At 42.4% G+C, this 24,247-nt stretch overlaps 1 protein-coding gene across 1 annotated transcript in view; it reads right to left on the minus strand.

Moving 5' to 3' along the window:
• Nucleotides 1-307: 307 nt before the first annotated feature.
• Nucleotides 308-24,247, minus strand: part of Ism1 (isthmin 1, angiogenesis inhibitor) — a 69,437-nt gene continuing 45,497 nt past the window's right edge. Inside the window, exons 3-6 of the mRNA XM_013010764.1 lie at nucleotides 18,870-19,134; nucleotides 11,857-12,000; nucleotides 7,675-7,764; nucleotides 308-2,028 (exon numbers count right to left, since the gene is read on the minus strand). Of these exons, the coding sequence (XP_012866218.1) occupies nucleotides 1,511-2,028; nucleotides 7,675-7,764; nucleotides 11,857-12,000; nucleotides 18,870-19,134 (1,017 nt within the window). The 3' untranslated portion in view covers nucleotides 308-1,510. The remainder of the gene's footprint in view (nucleotides 2,029-7,674; nucleotides 7,765-11,856; nucleotides 12,001-18,869; nucleotides 19,135-24,247) is intronic.

A 24,247-nucleotide genomic window follows, 5' to 3' on the forward strand; every position in this document is an offset into this window, starting at 1 on the left:
CTACTCAGAACTTTGTCTGGAAGTAGCCTCCTTCACCTGAGATGTCTTAAGCTTTTGCTGTGACTTGCTTTTCTTAAACTCTGGGTGGGCAAAAAGCCACGTGTGTGTTAATGAACTTCTGTTATGTGGGGGCTGGGCAGACACTCTTGGTGCCAATGATGTTATAATTTACACAAGCTACCATCTTGTCAGTCAATGGGCCTTTTATTCCCACCTGGGTTGAACTTTTCTTTCCCCTACCTCAAAGTCTTGCTTTTGTACCAGTTACTTATGGTATCAGTATCATAAATCACAGATGCAAGTAACATGTTTTAGTATGATTTTATTATATATTCTCTTTTCCTGGAGTTTTGCAAATAAAAGATTGCATAAGAATCAACTCTTTATTTGTCCTTACATCCTATCATCCCACAGAACCAGGTCACTCACCATTGCTTGATGGATGAGACCCAATGATTCAATAAATACTTTACAAAAATAATGCAAGTTTTCTTCTTTCTTAAACATAAAAAAATTAAGATTTCCAAGACTTCATGCCCTCTCTCTCCATTTTCATATTTATTTACTGGGAATATATCCTTGCAGATAAACTTAAAATTTTTTTGAAAGAAAAAATTGTCAGAATGAAAATAGATGATACTAGGTCCATATCATTTCCCCACTTGTTTTTTTTTTCTCTTTGGAAAAGTGCTACTTCTTGCTTTTCTGTCTGAACTTCTGCAGTCTTATGGACCTATTAACATGTAAGCAGAAATTCTACTATTGAGAGACATTTTTAGTAGACTTGTAGCATTGTATCAACATGGGGCTTTTATTGTAAAGCCTACTTTGAACTGGGCCTCAGATTTAACTCCCCAAAATGCCTACCTCCCCACCTCCTGCCCAGTCTGAGGTCACAGAAGTTTGGAATCCAAGATGGCAGCAAGGTACCTCCAACTAAGTTTAAGGTGGGAATTTTCTCATCTGAACACATCTCCACTGTGTTATTTACTTTTTTAAGGAAATCATTGCAAAGTTCCTTTTCTCTTCCATTCCCTTTAGCCTTTCTTTTTGAACTCTCTCAGAAGTTGATTAGTTTCACGAGGACAACTCCAGAGAAAAGGTTAAGTTTTAAGTCACATTCATATTAAATAAGTTATATATAAAAACAGCTTATAATGTTTACAACTTCAGTCTCTTTCCTCCGTTGCTTCTCTTGGACACACTGAGTGGTGATGTAAACTGAGTCACACCCACCAAGGCACCCAGGACCCTTTTCTGGCTTCTTGGTTGTTCCCATCCTCTTGCTCACAGTGACTCCAGGATGACCTCTCTGGAGGTTTGTGAGCACTGGACATGGCAGCCCCCTGGGCCTGTGCACCCCCTTAGGAAATTTATAAAAATACAGATGTGGTCTATACAAATATACACATATGTGAATATAAAGATCTGGGCTACAGTTGGCAGATCAGTGCAGGGTGCTTGTGTCCCCAAACCAGATGTGGTGTCTCTTCACCTCATCCCAGTCTCTTTAATACTCCCTGGCCTCTTGGAACTGTTTGATATAGTCCTCTTCTGAAGGGCTTTCTGCGCACTTCTGTCCATTGTTGGGGGGCCGGGCTTCATTATACCTGCTCCAGTCACCCTTGCAGATAATCCAAGGCAGGACATCCACTTTGTAGTGGAGCTCTGCTGAGAACTCAGTGCTGATGAGATTGGGCGTCCCCGCCCCTTTGCCCCTGGTGATGAGCTGCATGTTGTCACCATAGCAACAGTGCTGGGCAGCCAGTGTGGTACTCTCTAGGGAAAGCATGGAGCGGATGCAGTATCTCGCTGTGGGTTTGTAGATCTCCAACTTCTCCTTGGGCCCGCTGGCATCCTTCCAGCGGAAGTCTTTGCGCTTGATCCGGTCAAAGATGTCTGCCGTACTGTAGGCCACCTCAGTGGGATAGGAGCAGGGACAACTAGGCAGGTCATTGATCACCTTGTGCATATATTTCTTTAAGAACTCACTTTTGCAGCTCATCCATCGCTCACAGCTATCTGTATCTGAAAAAGAATGAAAAGAAAAGTTAATAGCAAGAGTTTATTATATGAAAAACTGACTTGCAGGAGGACATTGGAGTCAACAACCTCCCAGATCCTGCAAGGACCTGGCAGTACTCAGCCATGAGGACTAGCCTCATCTCCTTTCAATCTGGAAATGTCTTCTTGGACACATATCCTCCCAATCCTCTACTTCACATTATTAACTATTTTCAGGCACACAAAAAAGCAAAGGCACTATACTTATCTAATGACTACCCAGATTCCATCACCTGGATTTAACTAGCATTATATTTTCCCTATTTGTGTGCATGATAACCCCGCCCCCCCAATCCAACCAACTAAACAAACAGAAAAGAAATTAGGCTAAGCTCATTCTTGTAATTCCAGCTACTCAGGAAGCTGAGAGCTGAGGATTACGGTTTGAAGCCATCCAGGCAGGAGAATCTGTGAGACTCCTATTTTCACTTGACTGCCAAAAAGCTAGAATTGGAGCTGTGGCTCAAGTGGTAGAGCATTAGCATTGAGGCAAAGGAAAAGAAAAAGAAAAAAGAACAAGAAAAAGAAAAGCACAGGGATAATGATGAGGCCCCAGGTTCAAACCCCAGCATTGGCACAAAAACAAATGCTAAAGAACCTAGAATATTTTTTTCTAGATAACCAAAGCCTCTTTGAGAACCCCAACACAATGAACAATAATTCAGAACATCAATGAGCATTTCAGATTCCAGTGAAAAATCATCCTTTGGGAGACGATTAAAAACATTACCAGCATGGAACAGGAAAATGAGACAGAAGAGGGAGATCGTCAATACATAGTCACTCTAGGTATGGGTAAAATAGGTGCAAGAGCAGGGGCTAGTCCCACTGTGGCTGGGAAAGCTGCAGGAAACCCTCTTTATAGTTTTCCCTTCAATAACATCAAACTTTACTAAATAACTTCATCCTGGAAAACAGCCATGGTGAAGAATGTTTCTCCCCACCAGATACACACACACACACACACACACACACACACACACACACACACACACACACACACACTGAACTTTTGTATCCTTTTGTGTTCTTGAAAAACATTAACCATAAAGAACTCTTCTGTCCATAGAACTTTGGTGAAACCAGTGGATGCATCTCTATGCTATTCCCATTTACCTGTAATAAGCTCAGGTGTAAAACCCTTTTGCTTTTCTTCGCTTAAAAATCATGAGCAGAATGATGTTCCCACTGATGGATCAGAACAAAATACCACTTAACCAATTTTTGATTAGGCTTCTCTCTCCATTCTTCATACCCTTGAATTGTAATATACATTGAGTCTCATTCATAGCCTAGCTTCTCCTTAAGAGTCTCTTCTGGAAGTAGTAGCCTCTGGGCAAAAATTATGATTTACTCTTCTATTCCTCCACTGTTGTGGTTTGGATCTTTTTTTTCTTAAAGTTTTTTTTTTTTTATTGTGAAAGTGCCGTACAGAGGGGTTACAATTATGTGAGCAGGGTAATGTGTACATTTCTTATCTACATATCTGCCACAGGTCCTCATGTGGAAGGTTTGTACTGTTGGAAGAGGTAGTGTTAGCATAAACAGCTCAAAAAGCCACTCTAAAATCCCAGATGGCTCATACTCTGGACCAATGATTAAGACAATCGTTGGACATTTTCTTTATGGAGCACATTCACTATATCAATTTCAGGCATGCTTAATAAACGCTAACCTTCCACTGACAGGGATAAATTTGGAGGGGTAAAGAGGATCAAATACTCAAGCGCCTACCTTCATCCTGACTAATGTCAGGGATAAGACATCACATCCGAGAAGCAACTGCACAGTCATCAAACATTTCAGGAACCATAGCAGGGAAAGGTTCTAATTCTGTACCACCCTACCTGAATTGGGTGATAAAAATCTCTGACAGCTTCACTGCAATGGATCCTTACCTGAGCTTCCCACCTTGTAGGCCTGGAAGTGTACTTTTGCTTTTCTAATAAATCATTCCCTAATATCATCTTATCCTCTGTGGGAGCTTAACATACAAGCAGGGGTGGTTGCTTGTGGTGTGGCTGGTGGAAGGTAAGCATTCCATCTGCCTTAGTGAGCTATAGTGGATAAGAGGAGGCATATGTTAGGAAGCCAACCATGGAGGGTGTGTGTGTGTGTGTGTGTGTGTGTGTGTGTGTGAAAAGGTGGTAAATACAAAAAGTTGGTACTCATAAAAATGCAATAGCATTTATGGTGGTGGGACACATCTGTATTCCAAGCATTGAAGAAGCGAGGCAGGAGGATCCTAAGTTTAAAGCCATCCTGAAATACATAGTGAGAACCTGTCTTAAAAAATGTGTTGCTGGGCACTAGTGGCTCACGCCTGTAATCCTAGTTACTCAGGGGGCTGAGATCTGAGGATTATTGTTCAAAGCCAGCCTGGCCAGTAGAGTCCAGGAAACTCTTATCTCCAATTAACTATAAAAAAGTTGGAAGTGGAGATGTGGCTTAAGTGCTAACGTTGAGCTGAGCACAGAGGCTCAGGGATAGGTCCTTGGCCCAGAGGTCAAGCCCCAGGACCGAAAAAACAAAGTGATGTGTTAAAAATGCTAGTCATTCACAAATCACAGACTAGGTTAAGGAGCACGTGGTTCCTGAGTCACCGAAGGTCTGTAAGGTGACCACACAGGTGTGTGTGTGTGTGTGTGTGTGTGTGGGAGAGAGAGAGAGAGAGAGAGAGAGGGAGAGGGAGAGGGAGAGGGAGAGGGAGAGGGAGAGAGCACTGAGTCTTGAACTCATGGTCTCTTAGCTTTTTTACGCAAGGCTAGTGCTTTACCACTTGTACCACAGCTCCACTTCTGGCTTTTGGTAGTTAATTGGAAATAAGAGTCTCATGGACTTTCTTGCCTAGGCTGACTTCAAATCATGATCCTCAGGTCTCAGCCTCTTGTAAGTACATAGGACTACTCAGTTTTTTCTTAAAGGAGTATAAAGTAGTAGCTCTCTTCTAAAGTTTGGGTGGAGAATAAGTGGGAGGTGATATGAAGTGCACAGACCAGTGTACAGAATCCTCATTCTGTACAGCTGAAATAGGCTGAGGAACCTTTCAGCTCTGAGTTTCACGATTCCGCAACTGCAACCTCCCGTCACAATGAAAGTCCCAAGCTAGGCAGTGTCTAGGAAGCCTACAGGATCTCTCTGAGAGGGCAGCGTCTTTGGAGACAAAATTCCCAAGACCACAGATGGTAGCTTTGCATTTCCATCTGAGGTGAGAGGTCACTACAGTTCATGTACCCACAAGACATCCATTGACTTGATTTTACAGTTTATCAAATTTGTGCAGCTTCTTCAGTGCATGGGTATGTTCTCAAGCTTTACAAATCGTAACTCATTGGAGTTCTGCATATCTCTGAGATGGTTACTACGTTGTGCCATTTTGTAAATCAAAATAACCTAAGGCCATTCTTCATCCAATAACTTGACCTTGTGAAAGTAAAGTTTTTCTCATCTGCGATCTGCTCTTCTACATCCTCATCTCACATTGTTGTTCACCCTGGAAGGTTCATCTGTGTGGTCCATATCATGTTGACCCCTGACTTCTAGCTGGGTTGAACCGATGGCAGGATCTGGCAATAGGCCATCGTATTTACATCCTCAGCTCCTTTCTATCTGACTTCATCCTTCTGAGAGCCAGGACTGCTGTCCTGTGGCCCTCCCTGTGGGCTCTGTTCCGGGCTTCCTTCTTGGTCCTCTCAGACGGGCAGTGGCAAGCATTCCCCACCATTGCTAGTCTTGGTCTTCTGTACAACCCTTTCTTGGTTTCCATCCACCCTGCAAGCAGTCTTTTCACCCAGTGTTTCCTCAGTGTCTATTTGAGTGAGTCACATTCTTTTCTGCCTGACCCTGATGGAAGCACATGTGTTCAGCCCTGTCATCCTCAGCCACAGGCTGGGAGGGGCCTTGTGCATCTGGATTCAGCCTCTGCAAAAGGCAAGAGGCTGCCTACCTCTGCAGCGTGATAGGAGGAGGCCTCATAGACCGCCTTGGCTGCACTTCCATTTTACACAGAATTTGTGCCTTTCTCGTCTTTAAATGAAACGCTGGTAGAAGGCTCTGTTACATGCAATTTGTATGGCATGTATGAGGTGAGGAGTGAGGCGGAGACCTTAGTAATGTACCGTTTCCAAACTGCCTCCAGTTTGCCTCACAGACTTGTCTGGCTATCTTTATTTTCTAAAATAAATGTTTGTAAAGCATTGCAAAAATAGAGCTATTCTAGCAAAACCCTGACTTGTGTTCTCTTGGAAAACCAAAATCTCTGGCAGTACTGAGGGTCAAGTTATGGCTGACCTTTTGGACGAAGCTTGGGGACTTGATTTTGTCACAGTCCCCACCGCTCCTTTTGGCACCCTGATGTTGTAGGTGCTTGATTTCTTTTGCTGGCATCATTGTTTACATTCTTTGTTATGTATTTTAAAAAATAGAATGTTCTATGTAGATCCTTGGTGGGCACAGATAGTCCTTTAAGGAGTTCTACCTAGTTACATCACATGTAACTATGAAATCCAGAGGGACCGAGGCCATTTCACTTTTGGATGAAGAGGCAGGGCAGAAGTAAAGGGGTTAAGATGGAATTTTAGGGGGCAGAAGGTATCTTAACCCCATGAGCTTACTTTTTTTTAAGGTAGCTTGTGAGTGGGGAGAGGAAAAAAGGTAGGCAAAGTCAATCGTAATATGATATGTGAAAATGGAGTTAGGTAAATTGAGAGGATGAAAGGGAGGCCATTGATCAAGATCCATTGTACTCCTAAACTGAGTTGTTGACTTAAAACTTCTTGTACAGCTACTTACAGCTAATAAAGAAAAAAATAAAATAATTTGGGGCTGGGAAGGTGGCTCAGGGGTAGAGCGCTTGCCTTGCATGCATGAGGCCCTGGGTTCGATTCCTCAGCACCACATAAGCAAAAAGAAAAAAACCCGAAAGGGCGCTGTGGCTCAAGTGGTAGAGTGCTAGCCTTGAGCTGAAGAGCTGAGGGACAGCGCCCAGGCCCAGAGTTCAGGCCCCACAGCCAGACCCAAAAAATAAAAATAAATACATAAAAAATAAAAGCAAGATTGCACTTGAGAAGGTACTTTTGGTTTTGTTTTTTTTGGCTCTTGTTTTTTGTGCTAGCACTTTCTAGAAGACAGGTAAGGAGTAGAGCAGAGTATACCAAAAGTTTATGGGAAATTCTTGCAGGGAAGGAGAGTATGTAATATTAAGAAAATCTCCTCTTTCTCTCTTCTGTTCTTCTTGTGGAGAACCAATTTTACTGGGGATGCTGGGTGGGGGGGCTCTCAGGGAGAATGGGCTCCACAGGGCTTGAGGTCCTGCCATGGATTGATCCTATGCAAAGGGAAGGGATTGGCTCCTATCTGCCCTGCTGTGGAGCAGGTGCTCACCCAAGCGCATGGTTCAGTTTGCTGTGGGAGGGAGGGAACGAAGGACAGCCTTGTTCTTTCTTGCTCTTGATATACTCAATGAACAAGAAATATGTTAGGAGAATTGGAACCCAGAAGAGTAAAATGAAATATTGCCTCAGATCCAAGGATGGCAATGCACAGGCACAAGGAATCTCTGAAGCGCTAAATCAATATTTGGATTGAAAAAAGAAAAAAAAATCTCCTTACCAACTTCAAACAGTCTGGTTGCATTGAACTCCTCGCTTCCCGCAAGCAGACTCACTTCGGTGGCTGCTGTCCTGAAAGTGTCTTCGATTCCTAAACACAGACAAGAGCACATTTTCCCCCCTTAGTTATATGGAAAAAAGCCACCCCTCCTCAAATCAAAGACAAATCCACTTAAACAAAGCCGCTTTTGTATTCATCCCTACTCGTGGGCAGAAACCTGCCAATAGAGGAAACAGTAAAAAGCAGGTAGTAGTGTATAAAATATATTAAAACTCCAGATACCATTTGCAGCATGAAATCAGATCCAAATGTGCCTGAATGAATTCCTCAGGATCTCACTCACTCAGCCTTAGAATGAGGATTGGGTAGTATGGGTGGGGGGAAGGGGGGAGGAAGTACATATCAGAGTTGCTGACTGTTGGCATCAGAGAAACTAAACCAGGCACAGTAGAACTAGTAATTGTTTGTCTTCAGTGACTGGCTGACATTTAAATCAATATTAGCTATGCAAAGCTGGCCAAGCCATTTCATCTTTGTGTGCCTTGGTTTTCACATCTCAAAAATGGGAAGAACTATGTGATACTTCCTCCCCCACAGAGGTGAATGAGTGAAACCAACTATGTGTAAAGTAAGCATTAAGAGCAGCTCTCATTTCTCCATTTATTAGTTACCTAGCTCTGTCTCAGCATGCAATAGGCCAATGCCAAAGACCAAACATCTCATGTTCTAGAGCTTTTAACCTTTTAGATGCTTCAGAAGCAGGTTATTTGTCACTTGCTCTAAGGAATTGAGCTTAGCTTGCCTCAAATTTCCCAGCTTCCCCAAGCTCCTCCCTCAAAACAAATAGTGACTGCATGGTTTCCTTTACAAACAAGGGCTTAGTGTAAGCTAAGAAGAGGAAGGAGTGAGGGACCATGGGACTTTGGTTGGCAAGCCATGGTTTCCTTTCTGGGCATGTCTTGATTTCCAGGAGCTCCCTCTGATTTTGTGTGAGGCTCCTCAAAACATATTCACAGGGATGATGCAGGAGACATAATTTTGCCCTGTAATAACTATGAGGCCAGGATTCTTTTTGGCAAAGCTGAGAATTAACAAATCAGAGATCTTGCAAAAGGAAATATCCCTGCTCCAAAGGAAGCCTGTAAAGCTGGAAGGAATGGAGTGGAAAGGCAGAAAGGATGGAAGGAGACCAAGACAGATGAGTAGAACACACATGGACAGGGCTCTTGTTCATGTTGTTCTCAGCAGTGTCCTCTCCCCCTCCCCCTTCCCCCCCCCTGCCAAATCCCATTCAAAATGGTGGCAGAGAGCTTTTCCTGACAGGAAATCTAAATCCAGGCCGGGAGTCTAGACCTGGAAGAGAACCAAACCAATCCCCACACCCCCTATAGCAAGGAACTTTTTTTTTTTTTTTTTTTTTGCCAAGGGCCATTTGGCAAAATGGCCCTACAAAATTATCAATACAGGCAGATGGGCAGAGGGCAGCCAATAAAAAAACATAAATGTCTGTCCTGTCAATCCAAATGATTTTCAGGGCTGTATATGGCTTTCATCTGGGTTAGTCCTTACCTCTAAATACATGTCCATATCCATGTGTGCCTAATACTAATACGTTTGTATCTGATAGAGGTAGAAGAGTTTAATGGTTTCGAACATGGATTCTGGGGGGGGGGTTAAAATCCTAAAATCAGCTTGCATTCACATCCCATAGTAATAATTTATTGCTGGTCTATTGTCTCAGTTTCCACAGATGCTGAATGGAATAATAAATTCCTAATTCATGAGGTTATTGTGAGGATTCAATGAAATAATACATATCAAAGTTATGAGAAGTTGCTTCCTAAGTACTCAAAAACCTTTATTCTTTACCATATTTTCCATGTTTTTCTTTTGAACTCCTTCATCTTCATCTTTTGAATCTCTTCCTGTCCTTCCTTCCTTCCTTCCTTCCTTCTTTCCTTCTTTCCCTCCCCCCTCCCTCCTTCCCTTCCTCTATCCTTTCTTCCCACTCTCCTCTCTGTCCTTCTTTCGTTCCCTCCCTTACTCCCTCCTTCCTTCTTTCCTTCCTTCCTTCCCTCCCTTCCTCCCTCCTTTTCTTCTTCCTTCCATCCTTCCTGCCCTTCCTCCTTCCCTCTCTCCTACCCTCCTTCTATCCTTTCCTTCTTTCCCTCCCTCCCTCCCTCATTCCCTATCTCTCCATTCTCCTTCCTTCCCTCCCTCCTTCCCCCTTCCTTCCTTCCTTCCTTCCTTCCTTCCTTCCTTCCTTCCTTCCTTCCTTCCTTCCTTCCTCCTTTCCTCCCTCCCTCCCTCCTTCTATCCTTTCCTTCTTTCCCTCCCTCCCTCCCTCATTCCCTACCTTCCTTCCTTCCTTCCTTCCTTCCTTCCTTCCTTCCTTCCTTCCTTCCTTCCTTCCTCCTTTCCTCCCTCCCTCCCTTTCCTTCTTTCCTTCCCTCCTTCCTTCCTTCCCTCCTTTCTTCCTTCCTTCCTGTCTATGAATCAAATCAAAGATTTCACATATGCTATATAGAATTCCACACAGATCTGCACACCCAGGTAGTATTTTCTTTTGCTTCACATCATCTTCTTGATACATTTCTTCATAATTAGTATCTTCTTCCTTGATGAGCTTCCTATCCTTTCTTCCTCCTCCTCATGCTATTATTTGTTAGTTTGTTCTTACCCATCTAAATCCCACTGACAAGACTTCCAACTTAGTTCATCACAATGAGCACTGGAAAGATCAAAGAAAGCATCTTGGTAGTTGCTCCACACTTTAGAAATCTTCATGGCTGACACAAAGCCAGGAACCACCACTTCTTCGATTTCAGCCCTATTTTCTATGCATGCCCTTTAGCTGGCATACACATTCATTGGGACCAATAATTCTTCTCTCCTCAGAAACTTCTTTGTGCTTCAACTTCTATTTTGTTCCACATGTCTTCTGTTTGAGAATAGAATGTCTAGGGGTAGAAAAAGGAAGTCTGGGGTGTGGGGATCAGATTTTCTGTCTCTGAAATTTCTTTCAAATGAAACCCTTTGAAATGTGTGGTTTCTTGAAAAGGCCTAAGATATTATTGTAGGCTGGATTCTAGCCTCTACCTGGAAATGAGAACACTTGGTAAAACTATAGACCAGGAGTTGATAAGCTTTTATGTAAAAGGTCAGAGGGTACGTAGTTTAGGCTTTATGGACTATTAATGATCTTGATTGCCTGTCTGCTTGTCTGCCTCCTCCTTCTCTTTGCAACTCTTTATAAAAATGTATAAGCCACATACAGATAGGTCACAGGTTAGACTTGGCCCACTCCCCATAGCTCGACAAACCATTAAGAGTAAGTCACAATTATTCTCTGTTGATATGATCTCTCACAAAACTGGCAATAAGTTTAATTTAGAAAGTACTTACAAGGGCTGGGAAAGTGGCTTAGTGGTAGAGTGCTTGCCTTGCATGCATGAAGCTCTAAGTTTGCTTCCTCAGTATCACATAAACAGAAAAAGCCAGAAGAGATGCTGTGGCTCAAGTGGTAGAGTGCTAGCCTTGAGCAAAAGAAGCTCAGGGACAGTGCCCAGACCCTGAGAGTTCAAGCCCCAGGGCTGGCAAAAACAAAGTACTGACAATGCAGCATAAAATCATAACTGAATGCTAAGTTGTTGCCCCAGTGTTGCTCCCTGCCGAGCCTTGGGCACTTATCCCTCGGGATAAGTGTGGTGTTTGTTCAGATAGCCATTGGCTCATTCATGTAGGTTTTCCTGTCAGACCATAAGTGTCTATTTTTGCGTGTGTCTCTTCAAGTCACAACAAATCCCACATCTGATTAAACAAGTTCAACATGCTATTGGTCCTTCTGGTCTCATGAGCGGTAAGATGAAGAAAACCCATCAAATCAACCCATGAAACTTATTGTCTCTTGTCTCGGACAGGTCAGAAGTCTCATCAGGAAAATGGTTTTAAAAAGTCAGTTTGAGGCAGATGGGGAGAGAATGACGGAAGGAGGGGTATTGATCTAGATGCACTGTATGCATAAATTGACATGGGGAAATGAAACTCCTTTGTACAACTACTTAAAGGTAGTTTATAAAATGAAAAGCAATTTGAAAAGAAAAAGAACTCTTCCCTCAGTTTTTAAATATAAGTGAAAAAGATTTTCTTTGAAGTGGGAGCTACAGCCCTGAGAAAACTCACCTGGGCAGTTTGGACGGTCGCAGGTCCTGGATTCTGTTGCTGTGCATGCGTAGCCACAGGACCGGGTGCGCTTCTGGTTACCATTCCCACAGGTGACACTGCAGACAGACCATAGACTCCAGTCACCCTCACCATCCGTGGAATCTGGAAGGGAGCCAGGGAGATGGTCACCAAAGAGTCTAAGTGTTCTGCTCCCCACACCCCTGCCCAAAGAGTTCTGCCTCAGGAGTCACAGCTCAGAAAGGTTCCATCCCAAGCGTCGCTATCAAGTAGCCCTCCGCTTGTCCACCTCCATTGTCCTCATTGTCAGAGGGGACAAGGTGATAGCTGGAGCTACCAGGTTTGCAGACCCTAGGCATAGTTTCAGGACCCAGCTCTGTGATGATAGAGAAGCTTAGGGCACAATGATGATTGGTACCTGGCTAGGATCTGATGTGCCCAGAAAATGCTTCTTGAGAATGTACATAGACTGCAGAGAGTCAGGTCATGGAATAACATAGTAGGCAGTCTCCAAAGAGGACCACCATCTTTGGATGAAGGTTGAAAAGGGGTAGGCTGCCTTTGTGCCTGACAGCTTCCAGTTTTTGCTCAAGGAAATCTAGTCACTGTGAGAGAAGCACAATCTAAACCTTTGAATTACAGGATACCACCTGGAAGAGGAGATCCTCATGAAGGACCACAAGGACATTGGATGAAAGGATGAAGTTTTCCAAGTGGAAGTTGAAGGCATCTGATGATATTAGGAGTACTAGACTTTCTAGTAACCTTATTTGGACCATTAAGTCAGGAAATTTTGAAAAATAAAACAAAACTGCTCTGTGTGTGTGTGTGTGTGTGTGTGTGTGTGTGTGTGTGTGCGTGCATGCGCGCGTGCATTAGTCCTGGGGCTTGAACTCAGGGCCTGAGTGCTTTCCCTGATTTGTTTTTTTTTTTTTGCTCAAGGCTAGTCTCTGTCATTTGAGCCACAGCTTTGGCTTTTTGGTGGTTAATTGGAGGTAAGAGTCTCAAGGACTTTCCTGCCTAGGCTGGCTTTGAACTACTATCTGTGGTTAGGATTATAGGCATGAGCCACTGGTATCACAGGCATAAATTGCTGTTTTCAGACATATAGTTCAAAATGCTTTGTTATGTATTGATAGGAAACTGATATATTAATGGTAAAACTAGAAATGTCTTTTGAGGTAATTATTCAATATTCATCCAATATTCATTGAGTTCTCATTGTACGTTAAATACATTTAAAAAATTGATATACTTTGTAAATTTGTTTTTTCTTTTTTTTCTTTAAGTAATTGTACAAAGGGGTTGCAATTCAACCTGTCAGTTTGTGAGTACAATGCAGCCGATCAATGTCCCCCTTCCTATCATTCTCAACTCTCCCAACCCCATCCATCCCCTTGATTTACCTAGTTCCACTTTCACACATACATTGAATATTATGAATTCATTTGCCCACCTATTTTCTTGTACACACAATTCACATATATATCATTAAAAGAAATTCTCAGAGTAAGAAAGTGGCGTCAAAACAATGCATGTGCTGGGTGCTGGTGGCTCATGCTTGTAATCCTAGCTACTCAGGAGGCTGAGATTTGAAGATTGAGGCTCAAAGCCAGCCCAGGCAGGAATGTCCATGAGACTTTTTTTTTAAGTTGTTTATTTTTAATGAGAGATAATGAAGTTGTTTAATAACGATAGTCCCAGAGCTTTCTTTTTTCTTTTTTTTAATTAATTAATTAATTTTTTAATTGTGAACATACTGTACAGAGGGGTTACAATTACATGGGCAGGATAATGCGTACATTTCTTACCAAGCATTGCAGCCTCCTCCTTTGGTTTACCCTTCACATCCCTTCCCAGCCTCCCCCCTCCCCCCCCCAATCCCAACCCTTCTCCTCCCCCCCCTCCATGAGACTCTTATCTCCAAGTAACCACCAGAAAACCAAAAGTGGCCCTGTGGCTCAAAGTGGTAGAGCACTCTCCTTGAGCTGAAGAGCTCAGGGACAGTGCCCAGGCCCTGAGATCAAGCCTATGACTGAAAAAAAAAAAAAAAAAGAACATGCACAAAATGAGTAATTTACAGAATATGTGAGATGTTGGTGAATGAGGTGGCAGACCAGGATTGGAGGGTGGCAGTGGGAGATGAGTGGGAGAGATTGGAACAATATGAAGACTGACTTCCTCTTAGCAGAAGTAAGAAGTCCTGGAGGGGTGGGTGGGGGAGGGGCTTGTACAAGGCCAACAGGAAGCTTGGGCTCTAGCACGAAGCCCTTAATCTCTAAAGCAAGACTTTTTCTTCAGCACCTACACTTTTTTATAATCTCTCCAAATTGATGCCCATCTTTCAATAGCCTCAGGGCCTCTGTTGGTGCCAAGTATGAGGTCCATAGGCATGTGTCTTGTAGGATAGGGGTATTCTCCATTCATAACAGGTTGAGGTGGTTGTTATTATGTAGGCCCAGCAAGAATGTCATCCACACGTTTCCACCTGAACCGTAGGCTCTGTGCCAGCCTCCCGGGCTATTGTTTACATGGCATCCACTCTGAATTCTCTTTGGGCAAGGCCTGGGTTGCTTAGCCTTCTCTGCACACTATGCAGAATTGGAGTCGGGGAGATACTTCCTGCTTGTGTCTTCATTGCTAAGTCTGAACGGAGAGTTTGCTCATACCTCATTTGCCCCTAGGGACTCTGTTTTATTTTCCTTAAAAAATAAAATTTGAACTTCAGCTGTTAAAAACTACTGCATCATATAAGGGGACTAGGCTTCTTCCTCCTCTTACTAGCCTCCATCTTGTAGGACCGGAGATACAAATGGCTTCCCAAGGGAAAAACCATTGAGGTGGGTAACCTACTAATCCCTAATTTTGACATCTATTATCTTGTGATAATCTTCCCCTCCTGCCCTACCCTTCCCACATACCATAGAGTACTTGAAACAATCACAGAGTTGCAAGTTTGATGGCGAGAGCATCTAGGTACTGTGCATTAAACCACATGTGCTCACCCTCCATCCCATTATACACCCATCAGTGGGGCTAGATTTTATTTAAAGGAACAATATCCCTGCAAGAAGTCTGAATTTTTATGCTCCTAAAATGGGGAAGTGGGAATTTTTAAAACTTACTAATTTATAGTAGAATTCATCTCATTTAGAATGAGACATAATCCAATTGTGCCAAGTAGTGTCTTGCTTGGCTTTATCAATGCAATGGGGCCTCAACCATCTGAAATCTCTTGCAGCATTTCCTTCCCATTACAGTTACAAAGAAACTCATTATAAGACACATGAGAATTTTTGTATGAGGTTGACTTCTTGCTTTGATTTTGTGCATTTGAATGATTAAATGTGAATATGGTATCAGATTACATAGAAAAATATAATGTCCCATAATTTCTCTCTTCATATTCACTCTCTTGGTTACTTATTTCTTGCTGACTTCTTTTGGCCAATGGGAATGTAATGATATAGAGGTCTGGAAAATGCTAGTACTTTAAGACTTGTCCCTCCTCCAGGTGTAAGGAACTTTTGCACCACCTAATGAAGAGCATCTTGGAAGAGTAAAGACCTGGAAAAAGAGAAGCTCCAGCCACCTCAGCATCCCTAACTCTCTAGGTGAGGATTGCAAATGAGGCCACTAGAGACCATCCCGACCACCAGGCCAGCTCTGCCCAGATGAACAGTCCAGACTATCCACAGACAAACATGTGAGAGCCCATCTGTTCACCAAATGCAGGGCTGCTTCTTGCTCAGGAAGCACTCTCCTACCTCTGTTTTCTGTGTGGTTGGAATTATAGGCCTATCCCACTGCAACGGGTCCTTGGTGACATTTCTTAAGCATCAAAAACGAACTCTTTAAAATATAACACAAAATCCTCTTCAAATATGTTCTCTAGATAGCTGCCACTTTCTGAGACTATCAAGGATTTATTATTATTGAATGGCTTTTCTCCATGTCTTTGTTTCCAAAGTAAACTTTTTTTTTTTAAATAAAGGATTGCTTAGAATTAGTCATGAGTGTCAGAAGCTCATGCCTATAATCCTAGATGCTCAGGAAGTCAACTTGGGCAGAAAAGTCTGTGGACTCAACTCCAATTAATCAACAAAAGTGGAAATTAGTCAGAAGTAGAGCTGTGGCTCAAGTAGTAGAGCATGAGCTTTGGCCACACAAAAGCTAAAGGACAATATCAGACCCTGAATTCAAATCCTAGTACTGGCACACACAGCAAGAGTCCCTTGATTCTTTTTTTTTCCTTTTGTCGGTCGTGGGGCCTGAACTCTGGGCCTGGGCATTGTCCCTCAGCTTTTCAGCTCAAGGTTATCACTCTACCATTTGAGCCACAGTGCCACTTCCAGCTTTTTCTGCTTATGTGATGCTGGGGAATTGAACCCAGGGCTTCATGCATGCAAGGCAAGCACTCTACCACTGAGCCACCTTCCCAGCCCAAGTCCCCTGATTTTTATACCCTTTTTAATCATGTTTATTGAAGCTAGCAAAGAAAGCAAACAACATTGTAGGAAAAACGATGTGTCATTTCACCACCCTGAAGCCTCCTTCACTCACTGGTCTAGATAGGTCTCCTAGGGAAGGTCTTGGGGATTTTTTGTATATTTCATGTGATGAAAGGTCAGAAAGAGGATTTTTGGCTGGATCAAAGCTTCAAGGGCAAGAGTCCTTTCTGCGATAATAAAACACACTTGTTCTTATTAACTCACTGACAGGGAGTATGGCTCAGAGCAGAAAATGAGTGTCAACAGCAATAATCATGAAGATAATAATGACAAGAAGAAACAGTTCCTGGGAACATTTCTGCGATGTTTTGGCAGCCCCTTTGTGGGAAATCAAAAAGTTCAAGAAGGGACGAAAATGTCCACCACGTACTAGGCTGAGAGCTAGATTTCAACAGTGCCACTTGAAATGGTAGATCCGTCAGGGCAGTGACACACATCTGCCATCCCAGCCATGGTGAGAAGCCTAAACTAAGAGGATCATGGTCCATATGTGTGTCAGGGAAGAAGGCAAAATCATATTTCAAAAATAACTAAGCTGGAGCCTGTGGTTAATGCCTGTAATCCTAGCTACTCAGAAGATGAGATCTAAGGGTCACAGTTTGAAGACAGCCTGGGCAGGAAAGTCCATGAGGTTCTTAAACTTGAACTCAGGGCCTGGGTGCTGTCCCTGAGATTAAGTCCCGTGACTGTCAAAAAAAGCTAAAAATAGGGGTAGAGACATGGCTTAAATGATACAGTGCCTGCCTAGCAAGTATGAGGACCTGAATTCAAAGCCCAGTGTGACCCCTCACCCAGAAAAAAAAGAAAAGAAAAAGAAAATGCTGGCTACTTTCAAAGTAATTCCTCTTAGAAACAGATGAATTCAAGTTCCTCTGGGAATACTGAAGTTTTCACAAACTTGGCTAGAAGGAGTGGGGAATTCTCACTGTTCCACTAATAATCAACACACACACACACACACACACACACACACACACACACACACACACTGGATAGATATATATCTCTATCATGGTATTATTTTTCCCTCAGTTGATTTTCTCCCTTGGTCTTTAGGTTGGTGAGATCCTCTTTAGAAAAAGATTCTATCTCTCTTGTGTTTACATACTTATCAGCTAGCATAATGACAACCACCAGGCAAGCTCTTTATAACTATTGGTTGAACAACTGAATGATGTGGCTGGAAAAAATGGCTTGCTGTTTTGGAAGTTGCCTAGAATCTTCTATTAATATGTAGAAATGACTCCACAATACATAATTATCCAAGTGAGCTTATAAGTGGTCTGAGTCTTCCTCCTCATGTACTTTTCACTCCCAGATCTGCTGATGAGAAAGCCATAAGTTCATCATGATGATAAGTGCATTTCTAAGAGATAAATGTTCTTAGAACACACTATCTGAATTTCCATGAAGGCTGTTGAGATTCTTGCTAAGTGTGTTTCCTCTCTGTCTTGGATACCCAAAATATACTCAAATATACTCCCAGCCTCCCTCCTCTATAGGTATGACCTAACCAACAGAATTTGAGTAAATATGCTGTGTGTTATTACCAGGCCAAGTGTGTTAAGAGTATGTGTGCCCTCTCTGGGTCCCTCTTTTTCTTAGTTACCAGCTAGATGAAGAGCATCCATGGAATAATAGTTAGTAGAGTTCCAAGATGGAAAGAGGAGGCTGGATCCATGAGCGACTGAGTGGGCTTGACTTCCCCAACCTTTTGTTCTCTTATCTCAACACAAGTCACTGAATTTTGATGCTTTTTTGTTACTTTACCCTTCTTAGCAACAGGGGAAGCTAGCAATTCCAATTTAGGATCTTAAACTTTATTTTCCTGTTTTGTTTTTAGTTAGTATCTCTAAATAGCTGTGCATAGGGGTTTTGATTTAGTATGTTCATTCAGGGGTACAATGTATCTTGATCAGTGTCACCCCTTCCATCATCCTCTACCCACCCCCACCCACTGCCTCAAGCTTCCTGGTTCCATTTTCATGTGCACACACCCAATATTTGGACTGATTTCACCCATCCTTCCTCGCCATTCTTCTACCTGGGGAGGTCCTTCTTTGACAACCTGAGACATACATGTTGACGGTAGTTGATTCCCCTGGGCCACTCCACTGCCAATATCAAAGGGAACATGGTTGTCTGACCAAAGGAAGCAGCTGTTGTGGCAAAATACAAGAGAGATAACTTAATAATCCCTCCATTTTTGAGATATGCAACAAAAAATTGAGGGACAGGAGAGACAGAAAGAACCCAAAAGACCCTAAAAAATAATCTCTCCTCTGATAATTGGTATGATTTTCAAATTATAGTCTTTCCAGACTAAAATGTGGTTGCTGGTGCCTCCTTGGGACTACTGTGGACCAGATCCTTTATGAGGGATGTGTCACAGAAGACCAAAAGCCACATATTGTAAACTAGGTTTTGTTTGGCTCTGTGTCAGGCCTCATTATCTTCATTTACTCTCCCCACCAATTTTATAATATTGGGTGGTAAACTCACCATATTCTGGTTGCTCTTTGGTTTCAAAAGTCCGGTGGCCAGGGGCCGGACGATCCCACCCCCTGGGGGAGTTGAGGAAGTTGCTGTCATCTGAGGTACTGTCGTATTTGTAGTCCTGGTCCCCACTGTTTGCCCTCGCCAAGGACAAGGACCTCTGCCACCATGCCCTCCAGTCAGGGGATGGGACTGGCCAGCTTGGCTTATTCTCCGGATGTTGATCTTTTTCTACTTCAGAGTCTGGACCGTCGACCACCTCTATGGTGACCTGAAGAATTCAGAACAGGCCAGGGTCAATATGGAGTCAACAGCCTCCAAGCCGTGACCCTTAATAGTAAAGTCTGAGAGAGCTGAAGGAAAGGATGGTCGCATCCCTCATGAAGGAAAGCTAACACTGCATGGTGATAGAGAATGGAAACATCCAAGAATAGCCCACATGAATTCTATGACTAGATGGAACGTATGATCTTGGGCTGGGAGCCAACAAGGTCTATACTGTTGATAGCTAAGCTGCTGTGAAGCTTTTCATTCAAGAGGCAAACATGTACTGTGTCCCTAAAGTGGTATAAGAATAATTATACTAAAACATAATTATTACTGAACACTAAATGTATCAGGCACCGTTTTAAACTCCATATGAGTTTATCTGATCCTCCTAGCAATTCCCCAGGATCTGTATGTGTGTGTCATACTTTTGATCAGCAGTTGGAGTCCATTTCCCCTCACTTTTTGTCTGTGGTTCCCTTGGGACTCACTTGGTCCAGTTTAATGGGTAGGAGCCTAGGTTTTAGAGGATATACAACCTTCTATTTTCTTTCTCTTGGAACATTCCCACCAGTATGTAAAGTAGCTCAGCCTGGATTATTGCACTTATAGAGACCATGTAAAGAGACAGCTTAACTTGCGGAGATGTGAGGCATCTCAGTCAGGCCCCAGTCATGCTACTAGGGCATCTTGGATCCTTTACTTTGAGCTCAATTACCACCACCAGTGATATTATCTGGAACCAGACTTCTGACCCATAAGACAATGAATAATCCAATAGTCATGGATGCAAGCTAAGAAGTTTTGGGTTGTTGCTATATAGCAATGGATACCTTTTTATAACAAGGACATATACCAACACTAACAGCGTATCTAATGTCACAGAGTGAGTAATTGACAGAGATGTGGGGAGTCTGGCTCCAGAGACCATGATCTTACCAACTTGCTACATTACCTTCCAAAAAGTAGGTAACAGAAGTATGGTCCCTTCCTGAGCCTGAGGGAACAGAGAGGGAATAGGTAGGGTTCTTGAGGTAGTCCAGATGCCACAGGGTATGGAAAGATGTGAAACCCTTAAGAGCAGGCTTTCTCTGCTATGATTTTTCACTCTGCATAGTCCAGACCCAGACTCATGGTCAAAGCAGATGTCTCAGAGCTAAGGTTAGAACTTGTTCCTTGGAGTGGCAAAGCCTACTTTTGAAGTCTGTCATAAGGCTGGAAGAATGCAGCCTCTTGGCTTTCAGAGATAATCAACATAGAGAAACTTGTTTAAAAAATGTAGTAAAAGACTCATTGGGTTCCTTTGGCCATCACATTGCTCTTGCAACACCCCTGGATGAATTACGTGCAAATGAATCAGAAACATGCGCTCCAAGTAATCAACGCAAGATGTACTGGGCAGATGCATTCTCAGTTTTGCCCTGACCTGACATCTGAAGCGATGCTAGATGCTCTGCCAAGTTACTCTGGGGAGTGCCCATCTCTGAGACAAACATCTTCCTTTTGTGGAACAGACCGGTTTGAGTCTTGCTCAGTTTGACACTTAAAGTAAGGTACCCAGTGAATGGTAATCCTAGGTTGTGGTTTCTTGAGTTCCAAGCCAGGGTCAAGAGAGTAGACTTCAATCCTAGAGTCTACTCAGACTGTGGCAGGCCAGATACATCTTTCTCCCTTGTTGTGGGATTCCCAGAAAAGCATTATCCATTTTACCTCACATCACCACCATTACCCTAGTCTTGTTGGTGTCACTTGCATATTTGTAAATAACTTATGAAGCTTTCAATCAATCCTCCAAAATAACAAGTCTTGTATTATTGCTGTTTACTGTGATGAATGATTATTGGAGAGTAATTATGACTGGGACCCACATGGAACTTTGGAAGGAGAAGGGGAGATAGAGTATAAGAGTATAGTGGTGTGGGAACAGCCAGTGCCAGGAGAGGCAATAACGAGCCTTTGGAGACATAACCTTTCTCTGTGGCTCTGTCCCCTTCTGGCTACAGAGAACCACTGAGCTGCTACAATCTTCTGCAAGGCTATTAAGGGTCTTGGAGGGGAGAGGCTGCCAAGAGCTAGGCAAGCCTGCAATTATGGTAATGAAATCAGTCTCTGAGTTGGAGATAAGGGAGAATGTGCCCAACAGCTTTGGTATTCCATTTGTATTCAGTCTGGAGTCAAAAGGATTGCTTAAACAAAAAACGTGCCCTGCAATTTCTCCAAGCTGGGAATAAAAACAATTCCATGTTTCAAGCTATTACCGTCAATACGATTTTTTTTTTCCTTCCTAAATTGCTGCTCAGATCCAAACAAAATAGATTTCTTAGCTGGCCCTGCAATGAGTAGCAACATACAAATTTACTCCAAAAAACGATATCAATGACTAAATCTCAACTGCTGAGAGGTTTCTTTTTCCCCTTTAATTTCTTGCCACTGCTCCAAATGAATCACAAAACAAAACAAAAAATAAACAAATCTTAGGACCCACCCTTCCCTACAGTTAACAATGTGGGAAGCTCATAATGTTATCAAAAGAAGCAATCTAATCTTGAAACTGAAATTTCATAGGCATCCAATTAAAAAGACTTAATGAGCACGATAAATGACTTCTCAAATGGTAGGGATTAGTTTTATATTTCCTGTTGTTCTCATTCTATTTACATGGGCTACCCCTCCGCTTTTTTTTTCCTTTTCCCAAAGATGTCTGGAAGAGTAATCTATGTGTCAGAGCTGGATATGTGGACTGAACATGGGAAATTTCCAAGCTGACACTCTAGATCTCTCTAGATCTCTCTATCCTTTCTCATCTTTAATACATACATGTAATTAAATTATCTTGGTATACTTAATAAAAGAAAAGGAACTCTTGCAAAAGAAGTTCCAGAACCAGCTTCTGTCAGAATCTCCTCAAGCTCCTAAAATAGTGAATGTAAAGTCTGCCAATTTGGAGAATTCTGCCCAACATTAGATACCTTAGTCAGCTTTCTTTTCTTAATCTTTAAAACTTTCATATAAAGCAAACTTTTCACTGTTGCTCTGTAAAAGATTTTCCATAGCAAAACTAAGAAAATTCTCAGAGTTATGAACCAATGAACCAATGCCACGGGAAATATGGGTGCAAAGAAGGTCATTCAGAACCTCGAAGAGTCTTCTCTCATTGGTTTTCTAAGCCCTGTGAGCTGTGGAGACTGGACAAGAAGAGTCAGCATTTCTTAGAGATGAAAAAAATAAAAAAAAATTCCTCAGGAGTGTAGAACATCTAGGGACATGTTTGCAGCAAAGTTTTTTTTGCTACCCCTCCTTCCAAAGCAACTACAACAGAAAGAACACAAAATGAATCAGGAAAATATTTTCTTGTCTCTGGCAAGATGCTCTAAAAACAACTGTGGCAGCCCTAGATAATTGTGGTTAATGCTTCAAGATGCTTGTCCAAACATTACTGCTTGTTCTCTACAATTTAGATCCAATTTTCAGGCATAGAAACTTGCCTATAGAGGTCAAGTTCCCAAGTTAAGCAGCAAAGAAATCGTAGAGCTTGTCAACAACTAAGTCTTAAGCAGGTGCCAGTGTCTCACACCTGTACCTAGCTACTGAGGAGAATGAGATCTGAGGATTGCTGTTCAAAGAAAGCATGGCAGAAAAATCTATGAGACTCCATCTCCAATTAGTCAACAAAAAGCAGTCCTGGAGGGATGGCTCAAGTGGTAGAGTGTCAGCGGAAAGCAAGAGAGCAAAGCAAAAGTATGAACCTCTGGGTTGGAACCATGGTACTGACATAAAAACAAAGCAAATACAAAACTGTGTTTGTGGGGGCAAGGGGTAATGCTGAGGTTTAAACTTAGGACTGTATGCTTGCTAAAGAAATATTCTACCACCACGCTACACCTTGCAGCCTTTCTGTATGCTGTGTTACTCTTTGTGCCCAAACACGTGCATGGACCATAATCCGTGTATTTCAGGCTTTCTGTCACAGGTAGGATGACAGGGTCACACCATCGTATCCAGCGTCTTTCTGTAGACTTTTCTGCCTGGGCTGGCCTGAAACTCCAATTTTCCCAATCTCAGTCTCCCAAGTAGCTAGAATTACAGTTGTGAGCCAGTGGCACCTGCTAAGTGTTCTATTTCTAAAATAATTCCCAATTACTTAAATGTTTCTCTGTCATCTTCATTCAGTCATTATCTATCTGAGGTTCTCACCATATACATAGCCCTGTGCTAGGTGCTTCATTTAATCCTCATCATTAGTGGTATAGAAGCATGGATTTATATGACATAAGTAATGGTAGGTGCTATTATGCTTCCAACTTTAAAAACAAGGAAACTGAGAAGCAGAGAATTCAAAGAACCCGAATGAGGCCAAAGATCCCAAGTCTGGCTGACTTACTTGTGGTGTTAGATCTCAGACACAAATGACTCTCATTGTGTATAGTTCATGTCATCAACAGTAGTGCCTGGAGAAATCTGAGCTGTACAGATTTGTTGCCATGGGTGTGTGTGTCTGGATCTTTGGTACAAACATGTCTTGGCTTTTATCTAGTCAGACTGACCATTCCCAAAGTATTTTCAAGATGAAGGAAGTTGGGAAATCGGAAGGAGAAGCATGTATGCTATTTCTAGCCCTGGTGAGCACCTCTGTATCTTTAAAAAATTATTATAAAAAGTGATGTACAGAGGGAATGCAATTACATAAGTCAGGTAGTGAGTATATTTCTTTTTTGAACAGTGTCACCTCTTCCCTCATTTTCTCCCTTCCTGACTCTCTCTCTTCCACAAGTTGTATAGTTTATTTTTGACATGGTGTTTAGTCACTGTATCTCTGCTGAATTAGTTTACCCTTTGTCCCACCATTTCTGTGCTCTGATTGTATCTTGTGGCACCCAAAATACAATTATGTAGATAATTTTGTGCAAGAGAGGAAAGAGCTGTTTTTAAGTCCCTCTCTTGATGAGAGAAAAGAAATAAACATATTGGTTGAAATGAATACTAACCTTAGTTTGATCCAGAAAGAGAAATATTTGGTTGTGAATAGCTACTGTAGTAATGAATTGATGCAGTTAGCCTTATAATGAGTTTGCTTTAGAGATTTTTGTCTTTTGCTATCTGACCATCAGCTGAAGACC

The sequence above is a fragment of the Dipodomys ordii genome, unplaced genomic scaffold, assembly GCF_000151885.1.
Source record: "Dipodomys ordii isolate 6190 unplaced genomic scaffold, Dord_2.0 Scaffold13, whole genome shotgun sequence".
Classification (NCBI taxonomy): Eukaryota; Metazoa; Chordata; class Mammalia; order Rodentia; family Heteromyidae; genus Dipodomys; species Dipodomys ordii.